Here is a 22618-nt window from a genome sequence, read left to right on the forward strand (position 1 = left end):
CGAGACATTGGATCACGCTAATGTTCCACCTTGAATACTCTGGTCAAGCGAGGTACTTTTATTCAAGCATGGTTAAGCTATCTAAAAAACGGAGAAGGAGAAAAGTGAGCTGTCTAAACCCTTCTTTAATTTTTATAAGGATATTGCTAGCCTGCTTGGAAATTTCACTTAAAATTAGTACCAAATTGTTCATCTGTTTGTTTGAGATAAACGTTCTTCTTAATTAGTCTTTGTGTCATAATTGGCACAAAGTCTAGTAACAGTGAGTAAAAATACACTCAAGGCCATGCTAGACTGTGAGATATTAGCACTGCTTTGCTGATCTGCTTGGCCTTTGACCTCACGTCTATGACCGCAGCACACTAGTGCCAGTATCTCATAATATAGCACCACATCTCACATATTATTGCATAATTTGTCATAGCAGACGACAATGTTTGTCATGACAGTTTGTCACATGATTGTTTTTGTTTAATATAATTTAGCTTGCCATTATGGCATCCCATTTTATGACATCATGACACTAAACCATAGTGGTTCTTACTGCAATGGAAACATGACACTGTTATATTACTGAACCAAATCTGTCATGATGACTTTTGGCAGTATATAACATACTTATGGCACCATTACTTCTTTAATGACAGTAGCATGTAAACATAGCTTGATGTCCACTTCATCAAGATACGCTGTTCTTCTCTTCCAAAGTGAGGTCATGCCGGTCATCTTTCACATCTACTCATGTTTGCATTGTGCATTGGTCCCAGATATTCAGACCCAAATATGGCAGCCGCTAGAGAAAAATCACATGACTGAAACGCGAAAGTATCGTAGGACTGTGTGTGTTTGTGTGTCTTTGTTAGAGAGTGTGTTGCAGTGTGTTTGATGAAGCTTTCCCTGATAAAGTCAGTGTTGGTGAGTTTTTTTTTTGTTTGTTTTTTTGTTTTTTTTGTTTTTAAAAAAAAAAAACACCTCCTCTCTCCCTCTTCCACTCACTGATGGGATCTACAACAGACGGAGGTAACGCGCTCAGTCTCAGTGCAGGCTGAACTCTAGCATGCTGTGTGTGTGTGTGTGTTGTGTATGTGTGTGTGTGTGTGTGTGTGTGTGTGTGTGTGTGTATGAGAAAGAAACACTGCAGTCATCTTCTGTGTGTGTGTGGGGTGTTCAGTCACTGTGTGTTTGAAAACGTGAATGCAGGGCAGGACCTGTTCACATGTGTTAATGCACACACCTTTTCATGTCATGTTATGTCTGTGTGACTTGATTAACAGGTCTTTATATTTCAATAAAAGCTTTTGTCCACTTTATTATAATCACCTGCTCACCTGCCTTATTGTCGCTCTCACTGACCTGTTTGTGAGGACCGCATACCTCAATGCCCAGACAGACCAACTCGAAAAGAAAGAACAAGTGCAAACTGATGATTTTTTTTCCACTATTCAAACTACTAGTGAGCCTTCACCTTACTGTCTGAGTTACTGTATATATTGCTGATAGTTGGTGGTTAAATATGAAAAAATAAGTTAGTGTTAATTAAAATAGTTATGTTAAAACAAGGTATTATTTTGCCGTAGAACATCCTGCGTGCACCTTTTTGCCATGAATGAATTAAGAAAAATAATCTAATCAGGCTAATTTGAAACAGACGGTTAAAGATATTTGTGATGCAAAAGTGAAAAATCTATGCAGAGCTGACCAGATTTTCATTCAAAAGCTCTTTACGGTTTATATTTCATACTTGAAGACTTCATTTTCAGTGCAATTTTGGAACCATTTCCAATTTAATTAACATAACTGGCTCCTGCTCAGAGGCAAGGAGAGTGTTAAATAATGTTACCTATATAATATAATGTTGGGTTTTTCCTGTACTTTCTAGTTTAGAGTGATGTGTTTGAGTTTTAGAGAATAACATAGAAGTAAATTAATGAGTAATTACATTACTTTCAGTAATTACTTCCAGGAGGTAATGAGTAAAGTAATTCCATTACACTGTGAAAGAGGTAATTAGTAATGTGTGATGGATTACTACCCAACTCACTCACACTCAAACACAGTGTGAATATTACACTCAGCTGACACGCATGCACTTCATGCACCTGTGCGAAAGGGAATAACTCTATAGCAGTAGGTGTAAAACACTCCACCTGCAAGGTACCAAGTAAAGAATATATTGTGTGAATGTTTTAGAAGCTTCAAATGTCCGTGTTTAAGCTAAACCTGGACTCAAAAAGTAAAAGTAAACCACTGTGTTGGTAAAAAGGTGTTCAGAATTACATGAAATCCATGGAACTGAAATCCATGAATTGTGTATGCTGTATTTTTTGTGTTTTATTACAGCACCTTCTCAGCTCTTGTGTTGATACATGGTGCTCAAATGGCCAAAACAGCACTAACAAGAGGCGTTGAGAGCTCACAGTGCAGGACACACCGTGCAAACTATAGGCAACAGGCGCCGTCCGATGGCCAACAGGTGTACAAGTAACAACTGTAGCCATTTGTTGTCATATGCCTTTCTCAACCATCTTTTCCCTCCATTGCTGGTCAGTTTATGACCACAGGACCACCGTTATCCAAATATTACTTGGGTGGTGGACCACTCCCAGCACAGTAGTGACACTGATATGATGGTAGCATTGTAGTGTGGTATGACTGGATCAAGCATTGGTGGGTGTTTACATGTCGGTGCCACAGCTGGGTTAAGAATAGTGCACTACACAAAAATTCCCAGCCAAGAGTGGCTCTGTGGTCAGAAGCTGACCAATGATGAAGGGACAGAAGATGGCTAATACGAATTAATGAACATACGGGCTACAGTCTCAGAGCTACAAGGCAGGTGTTTCTAATAAAGTGGCCACTGAGCGTGTGCAGCGCTTTCTATTAATAGTAACTGTTTATTGGGTTAAAATTTCACATTAGACTGATGTACAATAAGTGTTTGACATTGTGGTAATAATGCATATGTTGTCTTTATGTCCCCTTATCTCCCCTTAGCCTTGTCTGGATGTATGAGTATACAGTACTTGCATGCTTGGTGTGTCCGTGTCTTAGCATGCTAGTTTGTGTTTGCTGCTCTGCTGCCCTGCCCTGAAGTATGTTCTGAACTCTTCCTCCTGGTGTCCAAAAACAGAAACGCTGATGCTCTCTCTCCCTCCTTTCTCTCTGTCTCTCCTGGGACTAACAGAAGATCGCTCAGGAACGGGAAAAGTTTGCAGACGAGGGCAGCATCTTCTACACGCTCGGCGAGTGCGGTCTTATCTCCTTCTCTGACTATATATTCCTTACCACCGTTCTCTCCAGTGAGTGTCTGCCTGTTTTCATTCATTCCTCCCTGGAAAATTTGATCTCAAATACTGTCTCAAAAATGTACATTTAAATGCAATGATTATCTATAGAGTAAAAGAATGGATTTTATATTTTTTGGATTTTATTTTCCCCCTGAAGTCCACTGATAACATCATATGTGGGTTTATTTACCCACAATAGGCATAATTAATTTTTACTTGGCCTCCAACATCTTTTTGGACTATACCTGCTGGTTTTGTTATTGTGCCTTCAAAACTGATTAAGATTAAGTGACCCTTATTAGTCCCACAACGGGGAAATTTCACCTCCGCATTTAACCCATCTGTGAAGTGAAACACCACATACACTCTAGTGAGCACACACACACTAGGGGGCAGTGAGCACACTTGCCCGGATCGGTGGGCAGCCAATCCGCAGCGCATCCCAGGGAGCAGTTGGGGGTTAGGTGTCTTGCTCAAGGACACCTCAATCATGTGCTGTTGGCTCTGGGTATCGAACCGGCGACTTTCCGGTCACAAGGCTGGGTCCCTAACCTCCAGCCCATGACTTACTCCATGTATATATGATATATATAAATGAGCTCTGTTCTGATTGGCTGCCCTTTTCGCTTACCTTACATATATGGACTGTATGGTTACTGTATATGAAGTTAATATGTGGTGAAACTTAATGTTTACATGCCACATCAAAATGGAAATATTTAAGTACTGAACTCTTCACATACAGTGGGTTGCAAAAGTATTCATACCCCTTGAACTTTTCCATATTTTGTCACATTACAACCACAAACATAAATATATTTCACTGGAATTTAATGTGAAAGACCAACACAAAGTGGTATACAATTGTGAAGTGGAAAGAAAATTATACATGAATCAAAACATTTTTTACAAATAAAAAACTAATAAGTGCGACGTGCAAAAGTATTCAGCCCCCCTGAGTCAATACTTTGTGGAGCCACCTTTTGCTGCAATTACAGCTGCAAGTCTTTTAGGGTATGTCTCCACCAGCTTTGCACATCTAGTGACTGAAATTCTTGCCCATTCCTCCTTGCAAAACAGCTCAAGCTCAGTCAGATTGGATGGAGAGCGTTTGTGAACAGCAGTTTTGAGATCTTGCCACAAATTCTCAATTGGGTTTAGGTCTGGACTCTGACTGGGCCATTCTAACACATGAATATTCTTTTTTTTAAACCACTCCATTGTAGCTCTGGCTTTATGTTTAGGGTCGTTGTCCTGCTGGAAGGTGAACCTCCGCCCCAGTCTCAAATCTTTTGCTGACTCCAACAGGTTTTCTTCCAAGATTGCCCTGTATTTGGCTCCATCCATCTTCCCATCAACTTTGACCAACTTCCCGGTCCCTGCTGAAGAGAAGCACCCCCAGAGCATGATGCTGCCACCACCATATTTGACAGTGGGGATGGTGTTTTCAGAGTGATGTGCAGTGTTATTTCTCCGCCACGCATAGCGTTTTGCATTTTTCTATTTTGGTCTCGTCTGACCAAAGCACCTTCTTCCACATGTTTGCTGTGTCCTCAACATGGCTTCTGGCAAACTGCAAACGGGACTTCTTATGGTTTTCTTTTAACAATGGCTTTCTCCTTGCCACTCTTCCATAAAGACCACATTTGTGTAGTGCACGACTAATTGTTGTCCTGTGGACAGTTTCCCCCACCTGAGCTGTGGCTCTCTGCATTTCATCCAGAGTCACCATGGGCCTCTTGGCTGCCTCTCTGATCAGTGATCTCCTTGTTCGGCCTGTAAGTTTAGGTGGACGGCCTTGTCTTGGCAGGTTTACTGTGGTGCCATACTCTTTCCATTTCCGGATGATGGATTGAACAGTGCTCCGTGAGATGTTCAAAGCTTGGGAAATCTTTTTATAACCTAAGCCTGCTTTAAACTTCTCCAAAACCATATTCCTAACCTGTCTGGTGTGTTCTTTGGACTTCATGATGCTGTTTGCTCCCCAATATTCTCTTAACCAACATCTGAGGCCGTCACGGAGCAGCTGTATTTGTACTGAGATTAGATTACACACAGGTGGACCCTTTTGAGTCATTAGCAGTCATCAGGCAACTTCTGAATGCAATTGGTTGCACTCAGGGAAAAGGGGGCTGAATACTTTTGCACGTCGCACTTATTAGTTTTTTATTTGTAAAAAATGTTTTGATTCATGTATAATTTTCTTTCCACTTCACAATTGTATACCACTTTGTGTTGGTCTTTCACATTAAATTCCAGTGAAATATATTTATGTTTGTGGTTGTAATGTGACAAAATATGGAAAAGTTCAAGGGGTATGAATACTTTTGCAACCCACTGTAGTCACTAAAATAAACTAAAACATTGTTATTGTATTTTTATATTAGTCCTCCATTTATCTTTTACTGGCTGCTTTTATGTAAATATATGCTTATATATGCTTATGTTATATGCGTTTATGACTTAGTCAATTATCTGAGTTAAAGTTTTCATCTATTTCATTTATTTTATTCATTTGGCTCACTGCTTTTATCAGGGGTGTCGAGCACTGTACCTTCTAATTGAATGTGATGCCGTTACGCACATGATCTGCTTCTACAGTCCAAAAACCAATCACTGTGCCCCATTAAACCCAGTATTTTATACATAGGGGTTGTATGCGTCACTTTATACTGTGTATGTTTTAGAGATGCTCAGTATGTTGTGGGAGGATGAATACATTTCCTAAACTGGTAGATGTTTGGTGTTTTTGCTGTAAATGTGGCTCTTGTGGCGATTATCTCCTGAACGTGTGGCTCTTTTGGGCAGAGCTATCGTAGATCTTACGCCCTGTATTTTCCTTAGCTGTCATTTCTGCTGCGTGAATGCATGGTCATCATATTTTTGAGAATATGATGGCAGTGCATCCACGCAGCAGATGCTTTTTTTATTCCCAGTAAAACATTTGAAAATATTATCAGTTCATTTGGTTTTATTTACTTCTTCATGTACATTAACTCTGAGCTGAAAGCAGCCAGTAGCAGCCTACACAGACTCACAAGGTCAAACACAGTCGTGAGTAATGCAGATATGTTTTAAATTCCCTAACATTTCATGGAAAGAATTGAGCCTTAAATAAAATGATGATCTTACAATAGTAAAAATAATAATTACATTCAGGATGATGATAAATTTCAACAGTTAGGCTACAAACGAATCCTGCTCGCTACCACATTCATACAACCTGTATTCCAGTGTTTTGGAATCTCTTCTCCACAGCGAACACAGTTCTGTACAATTTAGTGCATAATTACTGTTTATTTGCTAAATTTAGCTTATCAGAGTAAAAGTTTATACAATTTGGCCTTTGCAAAAGTTTTTGTTTGCAAAAGCACATTTTATGTTTTAAGTGTTCTTTTTTTCCAGTATGTTACAGTGTATTTTTCCAAACTAGGCAAATCTAAAGTTTGGACTAAAAATGGCCAAGAATGGGTTGTGTGTTCCTTGTAGAGTATATATGTTTACTAAACCAACGAATCTTGTAATTTTACAGTTTAGACTTCTGCGTTCAACTGTATATTTGATCAACATTAAGCATTAGTTAAGCACATATAATCCTAAAAAGGTTTTAGTTGGCCCTGTGCACTTTTTATGGACTCTGGGTGTTAGTCTGGAACCTTGATTTGTTGAGTTGCTACCCATTGACTTTCCTCTTCAGAATCAGCAATCCCAGATGAGTAAAGTGAGAGAATTGTCTTGTTGACCATAAACAGCCTAACGTTATTGCCTCGCATAACACTTTCAGGCTTTCACTGTATCCAGAATAATAGAGGTGTTTTATTACTTTTTGAAATATGATTTGAATGTAAAGCTTTAAGAATTTTTCCTTCTTTATCTCTTACTCAGTGTCAAATTGAGTGGAGGCGCACCCTTGGGCTGAGTGCCTGCCTGTGACCAGTTACGTCCTGATCCTTTGTTTTTTACGTGATACAGTAAAAGTTTCCTAAGTGTTCTTAGCTTGAGCATCTCTGAAGGGAGGGAGGGGGAGAGAGGAAGAGAGTGGGAGAACTGGTGGGAAGTATAGGTGTGCCTGCTAATTCAATAGGAGGTCTTAGGTCTTCTTTTCCACCTACTCCTGGGATGTGAGAATGTGACTGACAGTTGGGGGGAGTCGTGCACAGACACAGATAGTGTCATTGGTGATGGATGCCTTGTGTTAATCACAGTGCTGCAGTCTTCAGCAGCTGCAGTTAAGCTGAAATATAGATAATTCTGCAGTAATGGTCATAATGGCAAACTAATTTCAGTCCTTTCACTCACCTTCACATTTAATTTAGCTGTATATCATACATCCTTATAGGACAAAGGGAGCTGGAAACCTCAGCCGTCAAAGCTCTGGCAAACCTTTCTGTCTTGATTCACTCAAAAATGCTAACATGGCTAACAGAGTTAAAAGTTTTCATGTAATGAGTTTTCATAATCTGTAAAGATAAATAAAGTAAAAATAAAGTAAGCTTTGGGCTGAATGCTTGAAATTAGTTTCTGAGACAAATATAAATAGTGACACCACCCATTCCCAGCAAGTTGGCTAGTTTTCAGCAGAATAAGTGTTGTGAAACTTGAAGACTGTGGCTTCCTCTCAAACTGAGGGCTACAACACTGTTTGGCCAAAGGTATGTGGAAACCTGACCATCACATGCCATTTGAAAACCATGACCATTAATAAGGAGTAGCCCCACTTTGCCATTATAACTGTGTTGAGTCTTCTGAAAACATTTTCTGCAAGATTTTGGAGTGTGTGTGTGGGAATTTATGGTAATTCAGTCAAAAGAGCATTTGTGAGGTCAGGCATTGATGTTAGATGAGAAGGCCTGGCTGCAGTCGACAGTCTAGTTTATCCTAAAGGTGTCCGGAGGGGTTGAGGCCAAGGGCTCCATGCAGGCCACTGGTGTTCCTCTGCACCAAGCTCATTAAATCATGTCTTTAGGGTTCTTGCTCTGTGCATTGGAGCATAGTCAAGCTGTTGAACTGAACTGTTGCCACAAAATTGAGAGCACATACATTTTTTAAATGTATTTGTATGCTGTAGCATTAACATCAACCTTCACTGGAACTAAGAGACCCAAACCTTAAAAAACCACCGCAGCCCATTATCCCTCCTCCACCAAACATTGCTCTTAGCACAATACAATCTGGTAGGCATTGTTCCCCTGGCATCCGCCAAAGCCAGATTTGTCCATGAAAGTGCCAGATAGTGAAGCGTGATTCATCACTCCAGCAGCAGTGTGCGTTACACCAGTCCGGCCGGCGCATGACATTGTGCATAGTGTTTTTAGACTTAGTTGCTCAGCCATGGGAATTAGTTCTTAGTTGGTGTTGCTTCCATGGCAGATTGGAACTCTAGTGAGTGATGCAACAGAAGAATTGGTGTGCAGGTGATTTTTATGTGCTGCACACTTCAGCACTCAGCTACCTTGTTTGTAAGTTTGCAGTTATCTACTTCTTTGCATGGTGCTAGGTTGTTGCTCCTAGGTGCTTCCATTTCACAGTAATAGCACTTACAGTTGACCAGGGCAGATCTAGCAGGGCAGAAATTTCAGGAATATGTGTTTGGCAAAGGTGGCATCCGGTGACAGTCCTGAGCTCTTCAGTGCGACTCATTCTACTGCCAGTGTTAGTCCATAGAGATTGCGTGGCTGTGCTTGATTTTTAACACCTGTTAGCAATGAGTGTGGCTGAAACACCTGAACTCAGTAATTAGAAGTGTGCACATACCTTTGGCCATATAGCGTGTATTTAAACAAAGTAGGAGATATGTCCAAACTTGGCGAAAGGTGCAGTTTCTTTCACATTATCCACCTTTTACTCATTATTATCAGTGTTGGCGTTCTTGGTGACTTACTCCTTTAAGTGGTATCACTGCTGTGTTTTTTTGTCCAGCGCCTCAGAGGAACTTTGAGATTGCCTTCAAGATGTTTGACCTGAACGGAGATGGGGAGGTGGACCTGGAGGAGTTTGAGCAGGTAATAGCATGGAGATCTGCACACACATATAGAATGCTGTGAAAAAAGTATTTGTCACCTCCTGATTTTCTCATTTCTCTGAAGATTTCAGATCTTTATACAAAATGACAAACTTAAATCTAAATCTGAACACAAAGGCACAAAAAAATGTATTTGAAATGATCATTTCATGTTGTTAAAGGATGAAAAGTTTTGCAACACCTATATCACCCATGCTAAAAATTAAATACTAAACAAAATAACTAGTTTTACTAAAACACTTTTAGCAGTAACAACTGCAACCAAATGCTTGCGATAAATGGGAGATCAGTCTTTCACATCACTGTGGAGAACTATTGGTCCGCTTTTCTTTCCAGAATTGCTTAATTTCATTGGAGGGCTTTCAAGCATGAGTTGCCCACTGTTGTCCTTCAGCATCATTTCAGTAGGATTCAATCAAGATTTTGACTAGGCCACTCCAAAACCTTAAATAAATTGTTTCTTTTGAGACGTCTTGCTGCATAACCCAATTGCACTTGAGCTTCACATCACAGGCTGATGACCGGATATTCTCCTGCAGGATTTTCTGCTAGAGAGCAGAATTCATGGTTCTGTCAATTACGGCAAGCCACCTAGACCCTGAAGCAGCGAAGCATCTCCACATTATCATACTACCACCACCATGTTTCGCTGTTGATATGGTGTTCTCATTGTGGATTGCTGTCTTAGCTTTAAGCTAGATGTAATAGTCTTGACTTCCAAAAAGTTTCACTTTTGGCTCATTAGTCCATAGAACTTTATTCCAAAAGGCTTAGACAGACTGACTGCCTGGCTGACAGACTTACAGCCTGATAGAATGACAGACTGACTTATTGACTTATTGACTTACTGACTTTACTGATCTCAAAGGAAATGACGGGTGTCAGGTCGGGGGTAGGTGTTGATAGCAAATGTTAGACAAGCCTTTTTTGTTCTACCTGGTTAGCAGTGGTTTTCACCTTGCAAATCTCCCATGGATACCATTTCCTGATGGAGTCATGCATGCTGACCTTATCTGGTATATGGAAGACCTACAACTCCTTGGGTGTTTGTATAGATTCTTTTGTAACTTGCTCTTTGAGTTGTTGCTGTGCTCTTAAGGGATTTTGGTAGGCCAGTCACTTCTGGGAAGATTGACCACTGTTCTAAGTTTCTCTCTTTGGAGTTAATGTCTCTCACTGTGGTTCACTGCAGTCCAGGGCCTTATAAATGGCTTTGTAAACCTTGCCAGAGTGGTATCTTTCAATAACTGTCTTTCTCATTCAGCCAGAATTTACTTTGATCTCAGCAAAGTACACCGCATTTTGAGATCTTTTAGTATAGTTCATGTTGCTGAAAAGGTTCTGTTTAAGTGTATACTTAGATTCAACAGGGCTGGCAGTTATCAAGCCTGGTTGTGTCCAGTTGAATTGATCCCAATTATCAACTAAATTTGGTTAATTGGTTGATTGAGTAGCCAAAGGGGCAGTTGCTTTTTCTCACAGGGCCAGGTTTTCCCTTCAGTAAGGAAAATTATTATTTAAAAACCTGTATTTTTTGCATTGATTTACACTGGTGATGTTGGTGCATTATATCGTAAAGAAGATATTCTGGACTTTAGGTATACTGTCCTTCACAAGGTTTGGGACACCTCCTTTCTTTAAGACATTGCTTGAGCAGAGATTCTCACTGTTACTTTTTCAATGTAGTAAGAAAATAATTCTGCAAAGGTTATGTTACTAAAACTTTGGATGTATTTTGAATGCTTCAATGTTTATTAAAGTTTCTCCATTAGTATAAAGAGCAAGTATTGCCTAAAAAATGATTTGACCATTTTTTTTTCTAGACTGTTGATAAAAGCGCATTTTGAAACTCTTTTGGCCCAAAGGTGGCAAAATATGAATATCTTTCCATTCAATATGTAAAATTATTATAAACCAACAGAGTAAACAATTGTTAGAAACATTTTAAAATTGTTTTTGTATTTGGAGCTCATAAATGCACTCGGCTTTGGAATCTCTGGAAGTCTTTTTTATTCTTTTAATGTCATTCAGTACCGCCATTTGATATAGGAAAGGTAAACTGCCTCGGTTTCATTACGTTCTGTTATATACTTCCGTCTGTGACATCCAGTTTTAGAAGTGGCCTGTTTGGGCTATTTGGGGCTGGAACGTGACTCCATTAATTAGCGTGTGTTCCGGATGGGCAGGCATGCTCGGGGCTGTGCATGAAATTCTCTCAGCACAGATTAGCAGCAGACTGCCTGTGGCTCTGCAGAACAAAACAAGTGCCTCCATCTGAATAACTCGGCATAATTCAGGAAAACAGAGTCATTCGATCTCAAGAACATATACTATGTTATGACTCTATTAAGTTCCCCGACTACAGCCCTGAAATTTAGTTTACACAGAACTCTTGGATAAAGCCAAGAGAGTTGAGGGAGCCGGAGTTGCATCTATGAAAGTTTCACTATTATTCTAGTAGATCAAAGTGTTAACATAGTTATTTTTGGCAGGGTAATTAAATCAGATCATCTGTTTGTAAGGAATGGCGTTATCGGGTGAGCAAGTTACTGACGAGGTAATGAGAGGATTTCTCTCCGCATCAATAGGCCGTCCCAGCTGCAGTGCTAAAGGACAGAGCATTAGTCAGTGCTGGATAAGCCACTGCACTGTTCCCTGAAAGCCCATGAGCTCAGCCACCTCACACAGTCCATGTGGCTCCAGTCAAAGATGGGGCTGCAAAATGCAGTGTATATTTAAAACATATTGCTGGATCAGTTGGATTACTTGAGTATCTTAACTCATGAGAAACACTCATGAATACACTAGTAAGAAAACATTATAACTGGACAGAGGGCTCATGCATATCATATTGTTCTGTGATGTTATTACTGCTAATGCCAGTATCATGATAATGATTAACACATAGTAGGGATAGATGGGGAATATTTGCCCTGTCCACCCAGTCCACTAAGCCAATGAATGTTGTGGCCAAAATTAAGAATTTGTGGCCACAAAAATAGAAAAATATCAATAATTTGTACAGTTGTATGCAAAAGTTTGAACACCCCGGTCAGACATGCTCTGTGAAAACAAAGTAACACATTCGGTACAGTGAACCCAAATATGGCATTTATCTGCAAATTTTAGTGCACAGTTTGTTTGTATGTTGAAATGTAAATGTTCCACTTCTTTTGCACTGGCCACATTTTTTTCACCCAATATGTTAAACTCATTTATTGCAAATAATTGTGCAATAAAATGTGTTCTCTGTAGAAAATGTGTGAACTTATTTTCACAGTACCGCCCAAGCTTTTGCAGAATTGATGAGCATTTTCAAAATCAAAAAACATTCAGCTGTTGCTTTGAAAAAGGAAATATTTTTTGAAAACTTTACATTAATAGGAACATGGTCCTGGAATTGCAGCTGCCCCCGTCCCCCATCTGGTCCATCCTGATGTCATTCAGTCTACTTTAAGTCATTATATACTGTTTAGCTATTGCCATAATAGACTCTCTGTGTAACAGCAGCTTATTTTGCACCCTGTTTTACATAAAACCTTATCACAAAATGTGACATTAACAAACTTCAGACATCTGTGACTCCAGGTGAGCTGTCGCAGTGATTACAGTAAATAAATTAGAACAGAGCCGATGCATTTAATTTGATGCAGTTAGTTCAGTGTCTGACCAAACAGGTTTGTTTAAAGGGAAATTTAACACAAAAAAAATATTCAGGGTAAGTGCCCTCTGGAGCCACAGTCTCTGCAGTCTCTTTATTAATGGCCAAAATGTGAATGTTGTGGCCAGGGGCACCGGACATTCAGCAATATCTACCACTGACACAGAATATTAGGTGGCCTCAGTCAAAGCTACATTGCTTTTTTGCATTTTTGTTCACTTTCATGGTTGGGTCTGTTGAAGTTTGCATATGTATGTATGTATTTATTTATTTATAAAGCATGTTCATAGATTTGGTCTCTTTTGCAAGTGTGGATTCTGATGCTTTGTGTCTGTTCATTTTGAAAAGACATTGTTTTTACTGTGATATGGGAGTGTAGTTTTTATGTGGTTCCTTACAGGGCTTGTTCATTTCAGCATCCCTGTTTTGCCACTGTAATGTGTAAATGAATGTGACACGGCCTCTATAGGATGATGCATGGATTATGAGAACACAGCGCCCTCCAGAGTTTAATTTATGGACCCTCTGTGTCTGTGTGTGTGTGTGTGTCTGTGTGTCTCTGTGTGTGTGTGTGTGTGTGTATGTGTGTATCACAGGTGCAGAGCATAATTCGTTCTCAGACCAGCATGGGCATGAGGCACAGGGACCGCTCCACCACGGGCAACACACTGAGGACAGCAGGCTGCAGCTCGGCTCTCACCACCTACTTCTTCGGCGCCGACCTCAAGGGCAAGCTCACCATCGGCAGCTTCCTGGAGTTCCAGAGGAAACTGCAGCACGACGTATTGAAGCTGGAGGTACAACTTTAGCTCTAGTCACTATGTGAGAAATCCACACAACCACCAAAAAGTGTAAAAGCAAACATTAAATCAAAAGTTACACAATTTCCATCTCACCTCAAATGTGGAGAGTCACCCAGACATGATTGGCGAAGTTTGCTTCTTTAGTTTTGCAATGGCACTGTGAGGCTAATTTAGCTAAGAAGTAATGCAATCTTATACAATATCATCACACTAACTGCAGCCCTGAATCATAACACACTTCTAGGCTGATCACAGTTATTTAAACTGATGACAATAGGCTTCATAATCATAAACCTTGAAGACATTATGGATTTCACTAAAACAATAGAACTTTGTCTGCTGCTATGTCCTTCAAAGGACACCAGTGAGTCACATTTGTTTATTTGAGCTGGAGCTGTTTCTGCTGTCATTTGGGAGCTACTAAGTATTGACAGCTAGGAAACAAGACAGCAGTTACATTCTGGTACTTCATGTGTCAGAACTACTGGACCATTTAAGGTAAAAAATGGGAAATTTAGATAGCTAGCTACCGAGATAAACTATTAGCAGTTTTTTATGCTTGTTACCAAGAAAAGGAGAATTAATACATTGAAACGACAATAAACTGACAACACAAGGGTTATCATATTTTTAATGGAGAAAATTCTCATCTTTTTGGTCACTTGTACACTTTTTTTTCTCATAACACTGTTTGGAGTGTGACTCTGAAATAAATGCCATGTAGCCCTAACACTTCACCCTACCCCACTATCTCAACTAAAATCGGGATCCTCTATCCCCTAGGTGTGAACGTGCAAAATGTAAGGCTAAGGGCTAAGTGGTAGGGGCCAAGGGTGAGATGGGATTGGGCCTTATTGGTATAGTGTGGTGAGCTTGTTCAGGCAGTTAATCAAACCCCAGTCTGCAGCGTGAAGACCAGCAGTGTCACCCACTATATCACAACATTCGCTACTTACTGAATAATCTTAAGATGAGTGACTGAATAATAAGCCTAAGGTCAAGGGGTTTATTACACAACATGCTTATAGGATTCCCATAAAGAAAGGGAGTGGAGGAGTGGTTAAGGAGGGAGGTGGTGAAAGCAGAGGATGAAAGAATGGATGAGTTAACAGGAGGAAAAAGGCTCAGGAGCTTTGGGGCAGTTGACAGCCGTAGAGGCAAACTGACAGCAGCCTTCACAAGCTCAGCATGTGTCACTGCTTTAAGCAGCCTCTGTCACTGTGAACTAGTTCTCCCCCCTCCTCACCCTCTCTCTCTCTCTCTCTCTCTCTCCCTCCCTCCCTCTCTCCCTCTCTCCCTCTCTCTCTCCCCCTCTCCCCCTTTCTCTCCCTCTTCTCCCTCTCTGCCTCTCTCTTTTTCTCCCTCTTTCTCTCTGTCTCTCTCCATCTCTTCATCTCTCTCTCTTTCTCTCCCTCTCTCTTTCTCTCCCTCTCTTTCTCTCCCTCTCTCTCTCTCTCTCTCTCCTTCTCCCTCTCTCTCTTTTTCTCTCTCTCCCCCTCTCTTCTATCTCTCTCCCTCTCTTTCTCTCCCTCTCTCCCTCTTTCTCTCTCTCCCTCTCTCTTTCTCCCCCCCCCCCACCTCTCTCCCCCTCTCTCCTCTCTGCCTCTCTGCCCTTTAACATAAGTGCTGAGGCAGCAGGTCTGAGTGGGTTTATTCAGCCCCTTGTCCAGTTCATTCTTGGCACAGTCCCCCACACTCTCTTTTCTACACTGAAGTCTCTCTTTCTCTCTTTCTCTGGTCCAGCTGATGGACACTTGCACTTCACTGGATTGAGTTTTTAAGGCTCAGTCAGTGAAAGAGTGAATGCAGCTCAATCTCAGAGGACTTTAGAGGACTTTAGAGGACTTTCTGTAACCGAGGGAAATGCAGCTCATTTAGACCGGAGGCTCTAGTATGTATGTGTGGAAACAGGCCAGCTTCAGTGTTAATGGAGAAAGCTGAGTCTCTGAGTCTTACTGCAGTGTGAGGTATTATTGCAAAAAGAACCTTAGAACCTTTAAATACATACAGAACTCAAGAGCATGATTCTTTCTTGTTATTTTTCACTTTGCAAGTTAAAGTTACCATTTCACTGTTGTCAGAAGAAATCCTTCTATCTCCAAAATGATGACTTTACAGGAGAAGGAAAAAAACCTGCTTTACTTTAATGTAAGTCAATGGAACCAGACTTCTTTCCAAGTCATTTTGGGCTGTTTTTTTTTCTGAAAAAAGAAAGAAACTCTAAAATGGAGATAAAAGGTTTTCTTCAGGCAACAGCAATTTATTTATTCATATTCATCCGGAAAGTTCTAACTGTCAGCAATAATGGCCAGGTTTACTAACCAAAACTCAAAATGCCCCATTTATTAACCAAAATCTTAAGCATGGTAAGAAAAGTACTCAAACATTAGTGTCCCTTTCTTTTATGTAGGTCAGCATTAGCACTGTGTTATGATTTTGCTGCATTTCCTTTCTTTTGGATGATAGACTTTTTGTCATTGAGTGAGAATGCACAGCTGATGCTCAGCCAGGCTGGATTTTCTTCTCTGCATGTCCAGAACGAGACAGGGTTTGAACACTTCTTTCTGCCACTTCAGTACATTCTTCATGCTTGATTAAGGAATTTTTAATGGATTTTTCAGAGACAGTACTTTTGACAGATTAATTCAGTGTTCAAGTTTTTAAAGCAATATCTTTCATAATGATAATGATCTTTTGAGTCAACCGTGTGGGATGGTGGCTTTCCAGGAGAAGCATTGGAGAACATTTTTTGTGGAGTAAAATAGGAGGTTAGGTGAGTTAGGTTAGGTTTTCTAGTTTGCCATATTTAGCTGGATCCAAAATATTGATGTTCTACTACAGCTGAAAGCATGTCATCTTATTTTGAATATGGTAAACAACAATTTCCAAAATTTATTAACAAATTAAATAATTAAAAAGAGGACTAGGGAGAGGTGCGCCAAGACTGCTTTGGAGCACTGTACGTATTATACATTTTGAACACCATGAGTGTGATTATGTGTACTTATTAATCCATTAATACATTTTGTCAGTAACCCCATTAAAGCGTTTACATGCGCTTGAGTAATCGGATAATGGGGAAACTTCAGGTTTACATGAATAATAATCGTATTTCCAATAAGCTCACATGATGTGATGTTAACATAGTGTAAAGCTCAAACTTCATGCCACAGCTTTTTTTTTTTTTTAACAAAAATCATTATGCCACTTTAACTGAAAATATCAACATACATGATCTAGAAGATGAAGAATATTTTAATGCTTATTTTGTATTTGGTTTCAGCATCACTCCAGCAGTGTTTTGCTGCATCACACGGCTGCTCGCTTATTTCTGGTACTGCAGTCTGTTTTCGCACATGTGCAGACTGAGAAATCCGAAACAAATCAGAGTTCACATGCACTGAGAAATCTGATTACTGAGCTCAAATCCAGCCTCTTTATCAGATTTTTCTAAATTGGATTTCTAGACCTTTTGCCGATCTAAGAAATCTGAGTATACTGTTTCCACGACCATTTGAATAATCCGATAACTGCAGAAATCAGATTATGATTACTGACTGCATGTAAACACACTTAATATTGTGCAAAAGTCATATGTAAAGGCATTCTTCTTGCCAGTAAGCATTTAGGTCTATTCGTTAAAAAACAAAAATACTAGAATACACTAGAATAAAAACAAACGAAACATTGTGATTGTCTGTCATTGTGTTAGTGTCCAATCTAGTGTCTAGTTTATTTAATCATACTTCATGAAATTAAATTAGGTGCTACAAGTTCACGCAACAGCTGGAGTTCACAGAGAAATGAGGAACCAAACCTGTATTCGTTGCTTTTCTAACTGACATATTTATAAACAAACAAAATAATCTTGTTACTTTTTATTGTATATATGTTTATTCTGATGTCATATAGTACTTTTACTGGCAAAAAGACATTTACAGATGAAGATAAATAAAAGATATTTTCTTGACTTCCCAAGGCTTTTGAACTGTACTGTATATCTGACTCTGTTTCCTGCCATTGTGTAAAAACAAATATCCGTGTGTGTGTGTGTGTTTGTACACAGTTTGAGCGGAATGACCCGATGGACGGCCGAATCACAGAGAGGCAGTTTGGGGGTATGCTGCTGGCCTACAGCGGCGTTCAGTCTCGCAAACTAAAACAGATGCAGAAAGGTCTGAAGAAGATGTTCAAAGATGCTCAGGTAAGCTATAAACTGTACAACCATTTCAATAAACATGGACTACAGTCACTGTGTGACTGTCTTCTCTATGTGGTCATATATCTAGTCTACTCTGTCAGCTCTGTATTGGTCAACTGAGCATAGTGAATCGGCGTCGGTGGACGACTGTGAGAGGGAACTGGGAATCGGCAGACGAGTTGAGAAACAAAAAAGAACAAAGCAAGCAAGCTGTTCTCAAGAGTGCACAAAGAAAGTTGCTTATTTTTTCAACAGCAGTGCAACCAGCAGCACTTTATCACTACAGATGCACATTTTAACTATTTTTTTCTGCTGTAATGTCCAAATTTTTAAACAAGCAGCAATTCAAATTTCATATTCCCAACAAGAAATACAATTAACATAATTAAGATGCATTAAAGCTCAGAAAGTGCTCTGATAAAACACTCACATAAAATTAAACATGGGATACTCAATCATTTCATGGCCCATGTCCCAGAAAGAGTGAGGTCAATAGAGTTATCTTGGACTTTGTGCCACGGATGGTTGTGGGCTTGCTGAGTCACTGTTTGTGTCACTGTACAAACGTTCACTTAAATTAAAGCTGCAGTGTAAGGTTTTTCGGTAAAAGCAAAAGAAGTCGGTAGGAATGAACATGGTATAATATGGAGTGTGTATGCCGCTGTGAGTCGCCTGCTAAAGCCTGAAATAATCATTTAAAGTCAGATGTTGGGTTGAATTTCACAGTTTTTTGGACGACTTCGTACGTACTTACGAACTTACACGCACGGACTCAAAAAGAAGGTCCAGCTCGATGTATAGATGTCAAATACAGAATCAACATTATACTGATGAAGTTATGATGGCAGCAGTAGATAATTCAGTCACATCCTTTGGAGACACGTCAAGGGGTCGGAAGCACAGCCTATGTTACAAAATGTTCTTCCGTGTGTTGCTTGCAATTACACATTTCCACCAGAGAGGTCTCCAAATCCCCAAAACATACAAAGTGCAGCTTTAAGAAGTTACTCACCCAGCGGTAGTTTATCATCACTTTCATACTTTTAGATTTAGCTTAAACGACAAACAAAAGGATATTTGAAGCTACTTTGAATGTTACAGTTTTACACCTGTATGTGTTTCAGCTGTCAGCTCTTGTCTTTACAGTGTGTTTAAGTTCAAATTTTCACAAGAGATCTGAAAAGAGATGTGGTCAGATGTTTGGAACCCTGGTTTCTGTTAGTTTTTTATCATCAGGTTGGTGTGTCTGGGCTGCGCGATATGGACAGAACACTGTATTACAAACATACAAAAAAAAAACCACACACTCCTCAGGGATAAACGCAAGAAAGAGATCGAGCGCGCGAGAGAGATAGAGTTACAAAGGGAAAGCTGGAGCGTGTCAGTGCGAGAGAAAGAATGAGCGTATATTACATCATGATGAGCTGCAGTGCTGTCTGAGTGCTCTCCTTCTCTATCCTCTGTCTTTGTCTTTATGAACAAACAGTTATTTTTCTCTCTTCCACATTCACTCTGTTTCTGTCTTATTCTGAGCTGACAGGCTCCTTCACAGTACACTATAGTTCACTTGCTTGCTGACAAAAAACAAACAAAAAAAAAAGAATCTATTGACGTTATAAGGCTGGGAGAGTTTTCAGTAAGCTTTTTGTTTTGGAAGCTTTGTGAGGTTAAAGTTTTCATATATTTTATGTCAATTTCAGTTTAGGTCTTTAGGTAGCCAACATCAAACCAGCAGGAGACAACATTTTGATGGTTCATAAGTTGGCAAGCTAGTTCAAGACAGCATCCAGATGTATAGGTGCATGCAGAAGTTTGAACGGTAACACTTTCTATGAATGTCATATTTGTAAGCATCTCTAAACACATTCATAACGTTATAATGCATTCATAAGACATCATAACATGGCTACAAATATTTATAAAAATGCATTTCACATTATACCCAGGCTTATTATGCATTATGAACATAATTGAATTGAATTCAGAACCATCAGCCAACTGTAAGATAAGATAAGGCTTTATTATCATTCAAATCACATGTGGTACATGAGGTGGAACGAACACTGTGGAACACTGTGGAATTAGACCTCCGCATTTAACTCATCCTTGCAGTGAAACACCCACATACATGCACACTAGGGGTAGTGAGCACGCTTGCCCGTAGCGGTGGGCAGCCCTATCCACAGCTCCCAGGGAGCAATTGGGGGTTAGGTGCCTTGCTCAAGGGCACTTCTGTGATGGACTGTCAGTCAATCAGTTTGAACCGGCAACCTTCTGGTCACAGGGCTGGTTCCCTAACCTCCAGCCCATGACTGCCCCTTATAGTGCCTAGTGCATTGTAAGTACTGTTCATAACAAATTATAAGAGCTCATAAGTTGTATTTATCCACTCTAAGTAAAGTGAAGCGTACTGTCCTAAAGCCTCCTCCAGTGTTAAGAATGAGACTTCCAGTTGAATTTTTTACTAAAGGATTTACTGAAACACTAAAACATGCATAATAAAGCACATTACAGGCTTCAGATGTCAGAGTTTAAACTAGTGCTGTTATTGGTAGTATTTTACCCAGTGTGGGAAAATCAATGTACACCACCATTAGTTTGGCACTAACTTAACACTGCATATCCAATAGAATGCTAGCAGAAATTAGCATTAATGTAGTGTAATGTTACAGAGTGAAGGGTTCTAGTGTTTGACGTTAGAACCAGTGAGGGAACAAATTACAATGACAGCACTTGACTATCTCACCTCCACCTCTCCAGGCCTTCACTCCACAGTGACTTCACACTCAGTGTGATGACAGAGGGGGTTCAGGGGAGGGGCTGATGGGTAGCTTTGTTTGCTGTTATGTAATGTGAGAGTTCTGGCTAAGAAAGGCACATTATAGCAGTGATTCTAGGCTGGACGGCCTGTTTGGAGCTTCTGAATATTCAGGACTGAAGCCCTTAAGATGCAGCTCTAACAGCACCAGTATTTTGTATTTGTCTTTACGGTCTCCAAGCTCGGACCGACTTCTTTGGCACTAACAGTATGACATGTAATTAATACTACTTATAAAGCATTATACTAACAATTCATAATTTATAATAAACATGGCTATGAAGTGTAATTGAGTGTAATTCATTTTTATAAATAGTAATAACCATGTTTATAATGACTTATGAATGCATTATAACATGTTAGAAATGTGTTTATAGATGCTTATAAACAACATTAGTGCAAAGCGTTACCGTTACAGTCAAATGACATTTTTTTATTTAGTTAAAGCATTCTCTATAGAGAAAAAAAACATTTTTTTTATCTGTTTACTTGCTGAGTGTAATATATTGGAAACGTTTAAGTATTAAACATGCTTACATGTTGCAGAGGCCACATTTTGTAACTTTTTTCAAATATGTTAAATTCAGCAAGTAAACAGTAATTGCACATTAAAATCTGCAGAATTGTGTTCTCTGTATAGATTGTGGTAAGCTTCATTTAACCAGCCGCAGCCAAACTTTTGCATACTATTGCATGTTTTCTACAGCAGGTGTGCCTTATTTATTTCTAGCAAGCAAGTGGTTAAAAATATTGTTTTGTTTATTTATTTATTTATTTTGTCAAAAACATCTTTTAGTGAAACCATTGTATGGAGGATCAAAATATATGGAAACAAACCTGAAAACAGCCTCTTTTGAATTCATGGTTGACGCAATATAATCATAAATACATTTACCTTTGCCCTTTCAGCCTACAGCAGCTTAGCTAGCCATCTGCATTTAAGTGATGTATATTGTTGTTCCTGCAGACGGTCTGGAGCAGTTACGTTTATATAGCACCTCAAAATAAATCAACAATAATTAAAACACACGTTATCTTGGTTTTGTTGAGTAATATTATAGTGTTAAGATACCGTTGCCAGTAAATATCTGTGTTTACATGCAAATATTTTTGCCAGTCCGGCAGATACCGATAATAGTAACATGACGCTGTCATATTATCTGATGTAAAGTTGTGATAATGTAATGATGACTGCTGTCATCATAATAAATGACATCTGCTGTGACGTTTTAATGGTATGGTTATGTCAGTGTTATGTAGCAGCTCAAGTAAAGTGTTAGCTTTTTCTTTTTATCTTTATTTTTATGTTTGTGAATTAAAATGACAGAAGACTGGGAGGTGATTATTTACCTGAGCTTGCTGTATTGGATGGTCTCTATTTGACTTGGTCTTGTGATTTTGCGGCAGTGTATTTTAGGCTCGGTGAGTTTGCTCTGTACATTTTGGCTTGGACTTTCTTTGGCTTTTTGAATGAGGTACTGGACAGGGCAGTCAATCAGAACAAGTCATATATCTGTATCAGCCTTGAAGGGTGGAAAATGGTCCTGTAAAAATGAATTAAAGCTGTCCTTGATACATAAAATAGCATGTCATTAGTAAAAAATAAAATACAAGAAAGTGTAGATTATGTGTTCTCTAGATTGAGAGTGTGGCTGGTCTATTTATTATGTATGATAGGACAGTTGTGTCAAAAAATCTACCTGTGATAGAGGGACTGGAAAGGATCCTAACTCCATTTCTGATCTTCTGCTTTTTGTAAGGAGAATTTTTAATTCCAGCCACTCTGCTGTTAATGGCTGAAATCAGTTAATTAGCTGGGTCCTGCT

General features: G+C 39.5%; 1 protein-coding gene across 4 annotated transcripts in view; it reads left to right on the top strand.

The window, feature by feature from the left end:
* The window catches only part of micu1 (mitochondrial calcium uptake 1), a 114990-nt gene that overhangs the window by 76569 nt on the left and 15803 nt on the right, over window positions 1–22618 (top strand). For 2 of the 4 annotated variants that reach the window (XM_017694067.2, XM_017694069.2), the window contains 5 exons: window positions 1015–1020; window positions 3185–3299; window positions 9207–9289; window positions 13567–13767; window positions 17840–17977. In XM_017694067.2, coding sequence (XP_017549556.1) covers window positions 1015–1020; window positions 3185–3299; window positions 9207–9289; window positions 13567–13767; window positions 17840–17977 — 543 coding nt within the window. The remainder of the gene's footprint in view (window positions 1–1014; window positions 1021–3184; window positions 3300–9206; window positions 9290–13566; window positions 13768–17839; window positions 17978–22618) is intronic. The other 2 variants (XM_017694068.2, XM_017694071.2) reach the window with 1 other exon arrangement.

This window comes from Pygocentrus nattereri, chromosome 5 (assembly GCF_015220715.1).
Source record: "Pygocentrus nattereri isolate fPygNat1 chromosome 5, fPygNat1.pri, whole genome shotgun sequence".
Taxonomy (NCBI): Eukaryota; Metazoa; Chordata; class Actinopteri; order Characiformes; family Serrasalmidae; genus Pygocentrus; species Pygocentrus nattereri.